A 14,078-nucleotide genomic window follows, 5' to 3' on the forward strand; every position below is an offset into this window, starting at 1 on the left:
GCTCTGTGTTTCATGGTGATATGATTTCATTTTATTTTACAGTGCTGAATTTGTCACAAGTTTTATTTGTTTGTTTATTTGAGTACTGCATGCTGTTTGTTAGGATTCCCCGTATGTGACTGCCTTTCTGTCTGTCTCTTTATTTCTGTCTGCCCCCTTTTTAGCAAATCTGTTTTCAGTAAAAGTTTGGATATCACAAACGCTAACTGCAGCAAGGAAGAAAGGTATTGGCCGGCTCCGTCCGTCATGTTTCCTCAGTTTGTCTGTGGTGTCACTTCCATTGTATTCCTTTGTTTTTGACCATCCATCTGTCCAGTTTTCTTTTTATTGATGTTCAGTGCATGCTGAAGCTCTTTAAATGTCTTGTAGTGTCCTTCACTTTTAAATGTAGCACGTTGTTTAAATGTTAGTAACCTGTTGTAAAAATGTATCTTACATGTCAACTTTCTAACACAAAACAAAACGGCACAAAAGAGAAGTAAAATTAGATTCCGTTTTCAAAAAAAGAAACAATGCATTCAGTCAGTGCACCGCTAGGAATCCAGAGAAACACAGAACATCTGGCTGCTGTCAGTTAATTTAACTTGTTTTGATGCAAAAAACAACAAACAAACGGAAATAAAATCCCTGAATAAGTACGCTGTGAAATGTTTCCTGAAACAGTTTGATTTATTTTAGATTTATATTACAGGTTGAAATTGTGTTGCTGATTTTTTCATTTGTTCTGAGAATATTGTTCACAGAAAAATAATCAGCTTATAGAGCACATTCATGTTTCATTTTGATCGTCCAGTGCTGATACTTGACTGACTGAAGTGGCTGAAATGCTGCCAGTTCAGCCAACACTTAATTTGCGCCTTTCTACAACGGTGTTACCTCATTACTGCTCAGTTGCAGGTCGCTGTTTGTCCCACAATGACCCCGAAAATATGAAAACTCTGTAAATCACCTGTGTGGTCGTGTAGTCATAGTTGTGATGTTTTTGGTTTGGAGACGCCAGAGAGGAAGAGAAGAGGATAAAAATGACCACCAACTCCTCTTGTCAGTGTTTTTATACCAACAAAGGATGTAAAATGTCTCCTGCTCAGACACCAGTAAAGACCAGCTGGGGACAAAAGTGGAACAATTTGCAGCTAAAAAGATTTTTCTCTTGACTCTAACTTGGTGTTTAGTACTTTCTCTAAGAAAACACATAATACTGATTTTTATGTTTTTATTAATTTATAATGAAACTGAAACCTCAAACTAAGAATCACTGCCTTTTAAATCTACAGAGTGAGCAGGTCCTATTTCTACAGACACAGCAGCTTGGTCAGTGGCCTTAAGCTTCAAACTATGCTGTGCTACTCACAAATTTTACAAATGAGGTGCTCAGCTGTTCACATTTGACATTTGGACTGTTAATAACATTGTCAGTAGTTGAGGTTTGGTCAGGTTTAGGCACATAAATAAAACAGTTTTCAGGTTTAGACAACAAAGCTACTTGGTTAGGTTTAGGAAAAGCTCATTCTTTGGGTTGAAATAACCTCATTCAGTCGCAGAATATCTTTGGAAACAAAACATAAAAACAGATATGTTTTTACACTTGTCACACACAGGACACAAACCTCCGGGAAAGTTTGAAAGCACGACCCATCCAACCAACCCAAGCGCCTCCCAACTCAGACTTTTCTCGCTCCGGTGTAACTGCAGTGTTAATCTTTGAAACGTAGGGCCACTGACCAGGCCGCTGTATTTGACGCAGACTCTGGCTCTAGAGTTCGTCATGGTGAGGTGTACGATTAGTTGGTTGCAGTCTGCACCTCTTACCGCTAGACGTCACTAAAACCTTTATACTGGACCTGTAAAGAAAAAAAAAAGTGAGATCTGCACAGATGAGGTGTCAGAAATCAAACTCCTGTCAGGCACATTTGTGGCTGCAATAAGATGTCTGAACCTGTGTGTATTCAACCAGTTCATCTGATAGCAACATGTACATGATCTGTTCTGAGTTTGGTTACTACTTGTGTGGATTTGTGGTGGGTATTTCCTGCCTTTATTGAATGGTGACAGTGAAGAAGGAGGCAGGAAACGGGGAGTTGAGAGTGTGACACTCTGCAGTTCACTTCTACCAGATAAAGAAAACACGTCCTTGTTGCCCAACAATGCTTTGAGTATCAGCATTAGGTCAAATCCAAGCAGTATTACTATTAACATACATAATCAAGACAGATTAAACCCAGTGAAACAGAAACACTGGTACTAAACTGTGACTGTATCCAGGCTGTGAGAGAAGCAGAAGAATATTTTCCTCTCTGTGAAATCGGAAAAGTAGCACAGTCTCCTCTTTGACGTTCCTCCTCAGCCCTCGGGGGTGAAGAGAATTTTTAGGTCAACTTTTCTGTTTTCTTTGCTCGCTCCCCCTCTCTCTTTCCACCCATCTCCACTCCTCACTGTCTGTCTGTGTTTATGTGTGTGTGTGTGTGTTTATATTTGTTCCAGTCTGTTATTCCAGTGAAGCGTGGGGACGGGTCATTTCCATCATGCGTGCCGTCTCCAGCCTCCCTGTGTGGTTGACCTTGCACCAGGGAAACGCAGTTTGTTGATGTGTTCGCAGTCCTGATGGAGATTAGCATAAATTAATTGCCAGGAATGCAGATGGAGCACAAACGGAGGAGATGGAAATAAGGCTCTCACTCCCACTGAATAGTCCTTTATCTCGCTCATCATCTAATTGGGGAGATCCATAAAACGTTCTCCTCTCTAGCACGCAGCAGCAGCAGCGATGAACCATGAATTAATTTCCAGATTTCAAAGACTAGCCGGCACCAGCTTCCTGATTGTGGACTGTATGGGTGTCACAGTTAATGAGTTGCATGTTAACAGAAGCTCCTGTGTGAAGTGTCTGACAGTGTGGAGAGTCTCCTCAGCGTCATTAATGGAGCAGCGTCGTGCGCTGGCAGCCTTCACCGTGTCCCCAATATTAGTTAACAGAGGAGATGCGCTTTGTATGAGCATGATCAGCACCAACACAACAGATCATCATTTAAAGAGGAAAAATATCAGCAGGCAGCGATCAGCTTGAAAGATGATTTTTTTTTTTTAATGTTTAGCATGTTGCCTGCTGATATTTTACAGGTTTAGTCTCTTAAATCTGCTGCTTAATGTCAGCAAGTCAAAGAAGATGATGTTCAGACAAAAGCAGGCAAAGAAACACAAATTACACATTTGCAACATGATGGGTTATTGTGACGAACGAGAGACGAAGAAAAGAGGCAATGATATAAAAAATGAAAATGAAACTAGATGGAACAAAATTGCCACCATTAGCACGGAACATTTCAATTGGTTTGTTTAGTTGTCCCATGCGATGATGACACAACTGTGAAAGAGAATTTAGTGCAAGTGATGTCATCCCTCCAGTGTGTGTGTGTGTGTGTGTGTTTGAGTGTGTCTTCAAGCATATTTAATTATGATTTACTGTTTTCATTTTTCACTTCCAACAAAGCCAAATTGTTCTACGGGCAATTAAATCCCCAAGTCTTCAAAGACATCGTCAGACGTGTGTGTGTGTGTGTGTGTGAGATCAAGAAGGGAGCGATGCCATTTGAGCAAAAGAGAGGAAGAGAAGGAGGGAGATATGAAAAGTTAATGATTCGTAAATGAAAAATGGAAAAGCTCATGAAGAGAAGAAAAGAGAATTGATGCTAATGAATTTTGCAGTGTGTGTGTGTTTGCGTGTGTGGCATAATGCTGACATTTCTGAACTATTTATAGATTGTGACTCTAACCCAGGCTGTTGCTCATGTGTGAGTGTTGGTGAATGTTAACAGTCTCTCAAGTCTCTCCTTGTTGTCTGGCAGATTCTCCTAATAAGCTCTGACTCTTGAACACACTCAAGTGAATGTCGTCTCTGAGCTGCGAGCTAAAAAACACCAGCTCTGTTCACACTTCAGACCTTCTGTGGTCAGCGTCAGTCTGCTGGTCCAACATTTGGAGCTGAGACTCACTTTTAAAAAACGAGCAGGAGCCACAGATAAAACTGATGATTCCCTGTGATTAATTATTACCGCCAGAAGGGCACAACACATTGTCATTTCATGAATTGTTAAAATAAAGAATATCAATAGTAGGTGCTTTAACCATTAACCAAAAAAGGGAAATAAACTATGTTTCTCACTGCAGACTCGTCAATAACAGCTTAAAGGGTCCAGCTGCAGACTCTACAGACCGCAGCTTTTACAAACCACGTCCCATCAGAAACATGCCCACCTGTACAGGATCTCTATGGTGGCTGAGGAAGACAACAACCCACTGCAGATCAAAAATAGATTCAAAATATTAAAGTAGTTAGCGATGTATGTAACCATGAGGCAAAAAAAAAAAAATGATGTGGGCTTATTAATGAATAAATGCAAAAAAGATGGCCTGGGCTAAGACGAGTATGAGTTCAGTTACGTATATTATGTGCATTACAAGTGAAGAACAAGTCACTTTTGACGTCTGGTTACATATAGGACTCGAAGTCCAGTCTCCTCGGTTACTGTACTTTGTCAAACTATAGACAAACTATACAACCATCTGCTAATTTCTATTCACACTGGACTAACACACAACAGGACGGTTTCACTTAATTAATCTATAGAACTTTGTGTGCTATACAGTCAGTCAGTGTTTCAGTGAGTGTATTCAGGACTAAGAGGAACAGAGAGGGATGTTCTGCTGAAGGACAAAGAGATAAGAGTGAGAACTGCAGGCAGCAGAGAAAAATACGTTTTCTTTGTCCTCGTTTGAGACTTTCTTCTCTCTCTGAGATCAAATAACCTTTAATCTGCTCAAAGTTCAGTCCTGCTGGGTTTCTAAATCAACTACACAAAGATGTTTGGGGATTTTGTGTGTTCCTGTTATGTGTGTGTTGTTGTGTGGTGTTCTTGACCCAGTGTATTATGCAGTTTTTTGTGCGTGTGTGTGTCTGGGTCTGTTTTGATCTGACTGTGTTTTTTTTGTGTAGATCGCGGTCGATCAGTGGAGCGTCCTCCGGTCTGTCCACCAGTCCTCTCAGCAGTCCCAGGGTAAGTATCTGTCCTTCCCATGAACTCATTGGTTTCCCCACAATGCACCTCAGTGGCTGGCCGCTGCTGATACGCTGTGACGCTCACACACTGATATCCACACCATCACCTCAGCCTCTCATCAGCAGCTCATACACACTCCATTGGACTCCATTGTAGGCCTGTGATTTACAGCTCAGCCCGAATGAGATCATAGAACCAAAACTGAGTAACAAGTCATGGAATCAATTTGATGAGCACAGATTAATATCATGATGTGAATTAATCTATATTTTAGTCGATTGTATTGGAGGTCCTGGGGCCGTTCTGTTTCCCACATCTCAAATCCTAAACTTTGTCCTCATTGGAGGTAAAATTGAATCTGTGACGGTGAAGTGAGGCAGTCGTCAAGTAAGTAGGCAGTTAACGGAACAGGATGAGAGCAGATTGAAGAATGAAGTTGACAGTCCTAGTTTGGATTTCTTAAGACAAGAGACACAGTCTGAGATTGGACAGGACACAACCACAAGTTTAGAAATATCTTCTGAAATAGAAAGATTGGATTTTTTTTGTGTTTCACACTCAAAATGAGACAGGCAGTGAGAGGTGTTAATTATTCTTTGTCCACCACTCTTACATCAGTGAGAGCAGACCGATTAAACAGGTAACTGACTGTATTATTATAGCTTTTAAATTTAATATATAATAAAGACAGGTCAAATACTGTAGAGAGAGGGAGTTAAATGCAGGTTAAGACCCTCTCACTTTTGTTTTTACTGTGTTATTAATCACGTCGTGTGTGGGACAGGCTGAATGTTCTGGGCTGTCCAGAGAAAACTGACATGACAGCAGCGACGTGTGGAAACTCACACAGCTCCTGTAACTTCTGACGCCAGCCACAGCCTAATATATCATTATGAAAAACATATCAAAGGGTGAAATGTCTTTCTGATTTCTGTGTGATGACATAAGAGATCTCCACAGTGAGAGGCTTCATTACCATGACTTGTTATATCAGACTCATTCTACACCAACTCTATATTAAAATATAAATGAGAATCGGAGGCCGCTGCTCACTGTCTCATTAAGGTCGTCGATGACCTCGAGGTGAGCGTCAGGTTGGACTGTAAGTCACAGAGCTTTAGATGAAGTGAACTGGATCCATCAGAGACCAAACACCAAACTCCACATGAGATCTGGTGATTTAATGATCATCTGGAACGGGTTCTCATGCAGCTGCAGATTAGTTGAACTAAATCCATCATGACAAAAAGTGCTGCTGCAGTGACAAAGCAGAAAGGTTAACGGTGCAAATCAGCCTGCAGCCTCTGTGTTTTAGTGAAGCCAGGTATTTTTAAGCTAACCCTCAGCCGGGACACAGACTGCGTATCATCAAACATTCACTCTCTTGCAAAGCCATGCAGACATTTTTGCTTTATAATGAATGTCATTGCTTTATTCCTCAAGGCACATTCTCCTTATCTGCTCATTTGTTGAGTTATGAAGTGTTTCAAGAGTAATGAATAAAAGTCATCAGGTCTCATGCAAGAACATTTTCTAATCTTTCTAAAGGTTTGCTTGACAACTGTTACAAGTCATATTCATCAAACTTGCACAAACTCACTCTTTTTAACTTGCCTAATGTGGCATGTTCATGATGGACCGCTTTTAAGACTCATATTGAGTTTGTTAGAGGTGCTCTTTGGACAGACATACATTTTGACGAAAAAATCACAAGAAAATTCCAAGTTTTTCTCTGTTAAAATGCCTTTTTTGTAACAGCACGATCATGTTGGACCTTCAAAACAAACTTCAAAGTGTTTTGGCATCAAGCGTTTTTCAGGAAGTCACAAAGCCCGAGCCTGGTGCTGAAATGCATCAAAGTTTGTTTTTAAAGGGATTAAAGAGAGAGTGCATTGGACTTCTTTTCATTGTAATGCACTCACATGGTTCTGTTTCAATTTATGGGCAGTTTTTATTTACAAAAATCGGCAGATGAAAGCAGAGTCAGTAGTTAAAGAATCCGAAAATTAAGAAACATATCACTACAGCTGCCAATGTTGAGTCATCACAGTGCTATAACAGAGCAGGGCAAGGAGAAATTATGAAACGTGACGTTAGATGTCAGAAAACAGATTGTTACGTACTGTTCAACAGAGGATGTTCACCTGGATATTGACCTACATAAAGACCCGGAGTAGCAACGACTGAATACTTAATAATAAAAGAAAACAATATGTTGTCAACCCTCTCAGTGAAATGACAAACCATGATGATGCATGTCACAGTAAAAGATTAACTTAACTTTATATTTACCACAAGACAGTTGGTCCAAAGTGCTTTGCACATAGCAAAACCAAAGAAAAGCTGCGATATTAACATTTATTTATCTTATGTATTCCTATTTTAGTTTACTTTGCAAACATGTCCATATTCTATTGGAGGGCAGCCATTTTGTTCTAGTGGGGAAGTTGTTGGCACCTTGTAAACATGTAACTGGCCATCTGTCAGATACCTACTAAACAAAGGAGAGAGCAGCATATAACTGGAATAGCCACTAACTGCTGCTCACTAGCTGCCTTTAGCTAGTTAGCTCAGTCAGGCATTCAGCCAGCGGTTTGGACCAGGAGCTGGGTGATCAGGGCGGTGCTGGTGCATACACGGCTAGCACATTAGCTTTGGGCCGGGATGGGCCAGAGTTAGCTGGTGGGCATGCTAACATCAGTAGGTATCTCTCCAGCAGAATACACAAACATCATAATGTCTAAGTGCTATTTCACATTCTGTTGGTTAGTTTTTGATGTTTTCAACTACATTTTTTACATATTGTCCCTTTAAACTAAAAAAGCAGTGATGTTATCACCTTGTATCTTCTTGTAGACGAATGCTGACTGTACCATGACCACTTGTCAATATAGTTTGTACCAAATGGAATGAAATATAGATGGGTTGTAGGCGCCGTAAGGAAAACTGTATGAGTTGTTCTTGCATGAGGTCCATTATGTTAAAGAAATAAGAATGTGCGTCACATTGTCACACACCTTTCCCCTGAATTGAAACAAGAGTGAGTTTCACCTCATGAACTGTTCACACATGCTTTTCTGATGCTGTTATGAGAAGAGACTGACAGCTGACCTCAGGTCTGCTCTGCTGAGTCTTCACACTGTCTGATCAGTGATCTGCTCATCCATCCCACAGCATTGTGCATCAGCACTGTGCATGACCTCTGGCTGCTTTCCCAGGTGGAGGGTGAAGCTAAACCTGTTAGCTTTCAAGCTGGGTCACTTGCTGGTAATGAGGGATGCACCGAGGTATCGGACGATAATCATCAATGAAAATGTGAATTTAAAAGAGAATGTGGACAATGTGTAGCTGATTATTCTGTCATTCTGAAAAGTTAAAATCATGAAATAAAATCTGTTGGTGAATTCAGCACTGAAGGGTTTTGCTGCTGTACACAGAATTAGTCTGATCGAAACCAGAATAATCACATTTGTCTGAAAATATTTATAGAAAATAGATTTGACATCTATAATTTGCATGAATGAGTCATTCAAATACTCACAGTGACACAAAATACTGTGCACGCACCATTTTGTTTTTTATAATAGTCTTGTTGTTCATGAAAAATATAATAAAAGCTGTGATTTAAAAATGAAACGTTTCACACAGGAGTGTGAAGCTCGTTGGAGCAGAACTAATCTGAAGTCTTTGGTCGAGCGGTTTTGATCTCGGTGCATCCCTGCTGTTAATGCGCCATGAATGCTCCACTGCTGCCTCCTGATTGGCTAATCACTGTGCTAATCGCATGTTCTTTTTTCTTTCTTTCTTGCACTCTCACCACTTGCTGCCTGCTCCACCTCTCAACCCATCTGCCACGCTCCTTTTTATTTCCTGGTGTGCTTTTTTTTTTTCTTCTTAAATGGGAATGAACCTTTATTGGGCCGTGGTGCTCCTCTGGCCTCGCTCTCTCATTGGCTGCCTCTGCTGTCATGTATAACGATGCATGACAAATCGCAGCCACACCGGCGGTTTTTCATCCCGCCCCAGTCCCCAGACCTGTGTCAGTCCCCGAACTGCAGTCCCACCCACTCCCCTGAGGTCCGCCTTAACGGGGTGGGGCCACGCACGCCCAACTCCTACCATCCAAAGATGGGGTCCCCCCTCATGCACCCCCGCACGCAGACCCTCCCCGCCAAGCCCAAAGTGTCAGAGAAGCCCCTTCAGACCACCAGGTCCAACCCTCTTCCCAACACAGCCCAGACCCCCACCACCCCCAAATCTGAGCCCTCTACACCCTGCCAGTCTCTGGCTCCCTGCATCCCCAACAGCCCGCGGGTGAGACGCCATCCACCCCTCACCGTCCCCCCGAAGCTCTCCATCCCCCTTTCCCCTGTGCCTCCTATGTCGCCCCGCCGTCGCCACCACCACCTCCACCCTGACCACAACGGCAAATCTGTCCCCATCACGCAGGTTACCCCCCACCCCTCCCCCAGAGGGAGCCCTCTCCCCACCCCTAAAGGCACCCCGGTGCACACGCCCAAGGACAGCCCGACCGGTACGCCCAGCCCGACGCCGCCGCCCAGCCCCTCCATTGGAGGCATGCCCTGGAGGACACGCCTCAACTCCATCAAGAACAGCTTCCTGGGCTCGCCACGCTTCCACCGCAGGAAAATGCAAGGTGGGGAGCAGGAGGAGCGGGAGACGGGAAGGGTGGGCGGGAGTTTATGATTTATTTAGATCAGATCTTTAGGATATTATCTCACTCTTATTGATTCAGCAGAGAGTGTTTATGCAGCAGTCCTGTAGCTCAGGGGAACAAATCGTCTCTGTGTTCCTAATGGAAGTATTTAACGGTTCACCTGCTGCAGCCTCATCATGACAAACAGCCGCCTCCAGCCATGTCACACACAAGATAACTATCTCATTACAGGAAGCGGAAAATTCACCATTTTATATGGTTTAGTAGTTGCTGTGATAGAGCCACAGAGTCCCTCCAGACAAACTGAACAGAGCCACGATGAGACCAGATTATCTCTTTTAACAGACGGGTTATATATTTATAATCTGAAATAAGGCTCAGTGGAAAAACAAGTCAAACAGGGGCATCTTTATTAGTACGTAAAGACAGCAGGAAGTCAGTGTTGATCAGAGGTTTATGTAAGAAATATCTAAGAAGTCAAATCTCACTGATGTAACTCTGCAAACTTTAACATCCACAGTTCCCACCCAGGAGGACATGTCCAGTCTAACTCCGGACTCTTCTCCAGAGTGAGTAATGCCACACACCTCAGCAGACTCAGGCTGCAGGAATGTCATACTTTTTCGTTACTGTCCAGTTTCTCCCTCAGGTCAATGAAATATTTCTGATTGTGATTGTCCTCGTCATCCAGAAACAAAAAAGAAAGTAATGTCTCTAACTTCTGTCCCTCTTTTGCAAGTTTTTGTCCAAATAAAACAACTGGCGTGAACAAATCAAGCTAATGTTTTGAAACCAGTCGTGATCTCGTTCTGTCTTCGTCCCTTCAGGCTGGCTAAGAAGTCGTGGTTTGGTAACTTCATCAACCTGGAGAAGGAGGAGCAGATCTTCATTGTGATCAGAGACAAACCTCTCAGCTCTATAAAGGCAGACATCGTCCACGCCTTCCTCTCCGTAAGTTTCATCTTTGCTTCCAACATCCATCTGTTGTTTGTTCTCTATTTCCTGAAGAATCGACATGATTTCACCGTTCCCAAAACTACATGACAGGCAAACCAGACCAACACTGGTAGTTTGTTTAGATTAAGGCATGAGCTCAGGAAAACTCTGGTTTTGGTAAAAAGAAGTGCATTATTTATGTAACTCCAGTGATGCTAACCCACTGCAGTACAATAGAAAAGTATCTAGAACTATTTCTTTAAATTATAAGCGAATATGTTCTGTATTCTCAGTGTTTAGGTGTGTGTTCAGTCAGTTTGTGTGTTTCATGTGGACCGCAGCATCAAGTGCAGCAGGCTGCTGTCCGTTCATGTCTCGTCGTCAGCATTAAACCTGACGCTGACGCTGCACAACACTGTGATGTGTTCAGATGTAAAACATCCAACACACCGTCTCCGTCTGCTCCTGTCTCTTCCTCTCACATCCATGCAGCCATCTTTAGTGGTGCAGAAGTTGTCTGTGTTTCTGCTGACTCAGAGTCTGCTTCCTCTCAGATCCCCAGCCTGAGCCACAGCGTCATCTCTCAGACCAGCTTCAGGGCGGAGTACAAGTCCACAGCCGGTCCGACGGTTTTCCAGAAACCGGTGAAATTCCAGGTGGACATCACCTACACCGAGAGCACCAGCGCCACCAAGGATAACGGCATCTACTCGGTCACCTTCACCCTGCTCTCAGGTAAACGGCACACAAGTCCATACAGTCCAACACGTTTGTTCACAGACCAGTGAGTATTGATCTGTTGATCTGCAGCTCAAAAAGAAAAAGTCTGGTGAAGTTTGGTGAAAAGGTTTAAGATGTTTCGGTTCCATCCAGTCAGCTAGTTGATAGAAATGAAATTAACATTTCCTATTTTTATGACTTTGTGTCTGTTTTTTAAAAAATAAAGCATCAATACACCATGTTAGATGTGAAAATGTCCGACACCAGAGATTCAGCATGGAAACGGTGTGTAGCAACAGAATATTGTCACATCTGCTGCGGTGAGTTGAAGGTTTAGGGTTCTAGAGTTAGTGACTGTTGGAACAGTAGAAGACTTTGTTCAGATTTATTTTCTTCCCTCCGTGTTTGAGTTAAGTGTGTTTGATGGTAATAAAGTTACCGTTTCTGTAAATGGAGTCTGGTTTATGTGCAATGGCGACACAGCAGCTGTTTCTAGTTAAGGAGAAAGGAATTTACTCTTTAACAAAATGGCAGATTTCTGTAGCGCTCCTTTGGGAAATGTTGTTAGACACTTAGAATAACAACTTCAGCCTGTAAGCTGCAAAAACAACCAGTTTTCGTGACGGTAAACGTTGCCCTCAAGGATTATGTTTCAGCCATCACAGCACATGCTGGCTGAGCTGATCTGCTGGACTGATCCCAAAAATGTTTGCACTTATCAGTCATTTACACTCTAAAATATGTAATCATAGGTTTGTTTTCTACATGGTATTAAGTAACATGGTGAAGTGAAAGAGTGATGTCTGAAACACACCTCAAATTTAGCCCAGTTTTTTAACAGTGCTCAGTGGAAGACTGCAGGATTCAGGTGGACAGTAATGCAGGTAAAGTGTCACTACAGTGTCTGGATGGAAGAAAATCCCTGCAGCAAGTTGAGTTTCTGGAAGACGGACTGAGCACAGACGGGTGGAGGCTGTTGGAGCAGCAGATTTACAGCCAGGGTGTCACAATCCCATGTTCCGTGTCGTGTTATCACATATGGCCATATTGTTTGGGTGTCCACCTCTTTTTAGCAATGCGGCGTGAAGAGTTGGGAGTCTGTAAAAAAACATGAATAAATGAACAGTATTCAGTGTAGATCACGAGTGAGATGAAGCACAGAAATGTCGAGGTTCCTGAATCCTCCCTGAACACGGCCACATCATGAATGTTTCATCTTCTCAAGCAGCAGAAAATGGGCCGAATCCACCTCCGATCAGAGACGGGAAGGCAGGAGTCAGTCAGTGTAACACTTCCAACACGAGTCTGAATCGCATCAATGTAAACACAAAGTTAAATGACATGAGATTTTTATTAACCTCAAAAATAAATGAGACAAGCACGCACTCAGTCCCTGTTGTCAATTTTGTTGAAGTTCAACATCCAGCAGAAAACGTCTGAGTCTCGACTGACTGAGTCTCATAATGTTCTGCTTGGATTGATGTTATAAAAGTCTACAATTATTGATGAAATTGTTGCAGAGAGAGATTTATTGTGGCGAGTGTCCTGCAAGCTCATCATGATCATTAGTTAAGACCTGAAAATAGCCGTGTTGCATAACCTTTACCTGTAAACAGCTTTCGGTCACCTGGAATAAACCTAACGAGGCTCCGTTTGTTCCTCATCAGGTCCCAGCCGACGTTTCAAGCGTGTGGTTGAGACCATCCAGGCCCAGCTGCTCAGCTCTAACGACCAGCCCGGCATCCAGCCACAGATATCTGGTAAGTGAAGTCCCTCGCCACCCGTCCCTGACCACGCCTACACCCTCCAGCCCTCCTCCTCCTCCTCCACGTCCTCACAGCCTCCCTCCTTCCCTCCCGGCATCCTCACAGCACAGCCACACTTGCGGCCCACCTTGGCTCGGACCCGCTCGGCTCAGCTCAGCTCGGCAAACTGCTTTTAGCACACGGCATCTCCACGTGCATGCCCCTGCCACATACCATGGCGTGCACACACACACACACACCCACGCACACACAGTACATGGTAAAATTATTAAATGAGCTTTAGATGTGCATTTACAGATTTACAGGACTGATTGCTCAAGAGCTGTGCATCAAACTGTAATTTATCCTCCGCAGACAGCCGCTCGGCTCTCACCCGACGTCTGACACACACACAGGCCAACAGTCGGATCAATCAGGAAAATGGATGTTTACAACTGAACACGTGTGATTAGCTGTTCGATTTGTGCATTCAGCTGTTGGTATCTGGAAAAGGCAGAGAAGTGACAAGATTTCAGAACATATTCATACTTGAAGTGAAAAGTGAAACATAAACACACAAATCTTTGAGGTCCTCTTGGATGTGATTGGATGTTTTGGGCTGCCTATAGATAGATGGACGGATTATAAAAATATGGAAGAAAAGAAAGAGTGTGTGTTCTCCAGTCGTCCTCCTTAGTTCTGTTTGTTAGTGTGACGCTGTAGTTCTCCTGTCGGTGTGTCTGTGGTTATTTACTTGATAATGGTCCCCTCTGGTGGTGAAGTAGAGTAACTACAACCCATCCTCACAGATCCAGGTAGTTTGGATTGTTTTACATAAGTTAGCAGTGACCTCTGATCTCCAGACAGACACTGGCTCCAAAACAAAAGTAAAACAGCAAATGTTCTGTAAAACCCATAACCGCCCAATCATTCCTGTCTTTTTCT

The 14,078-nt window shown here is 43.0% G+C and overlaps 1 protein-coding gene across 16 annotated transcripts in view; it reads left to right on the forward strand.

Moving 5' to 3' along the window:
* Positions 1-14,078, forward strand: part of LOC119018204 (serine/threonine-protein kinase BRSK2-like) — a 127,776-nt gene that overhangs the window by 105,843 nt on the left and 7,855 nt on the right. For 9 of the 16 annotated variants that reach the window (XM_037095704.1, XM_037095701.1, XM_037095702.1 and 6 more), the window contains 7 exons: positions 165-224; positions 4,991-5,051; positions 9,051-9,711; positions 10,253-10,301; positions 10,560-10,683; positions 11,223-11,403; positions 13,056-13,148. In XM_037095704.1, the coding sequence (XP_036951599.1) occupies positions 165-224; positions 4,991-5,051; positions 9,051-9,711; positions 10,253-10,301; positions 10,560-10,683; positions 11,223-11,403; positions 13,056-13,148 (1,229 nt within the window). The remainder of the gene's footprint in view (positions 1-164; positions 225-4,990; positions 5,052-9,050; positions 9,712-10,252; positions 10,302-10,559; positions 10,684-11,222; positions 11,404-13,055; positions 13,149-14,078) is intronic. The other 7 variants (XM_037095707.1, XM_037095708.1, XM_037095716.1 and 4 more) reach the window with 3 other exon arrangements.

Source organism: Acanthopagrus latus, chromosome 4, assembly GCF_904848185.1.
Source record: "Acanthopagrus latus isolate v.2019 chromosome 4, fAcaLat1.1, whole genome shotgun sequence".
Classification (NCBI taxonomy): Eukaryota; Metazoa; Chordata; class Actinopteri; order Spariformes; family Sparidae; genus Acanthopagrus; species Acanthopagrus latus.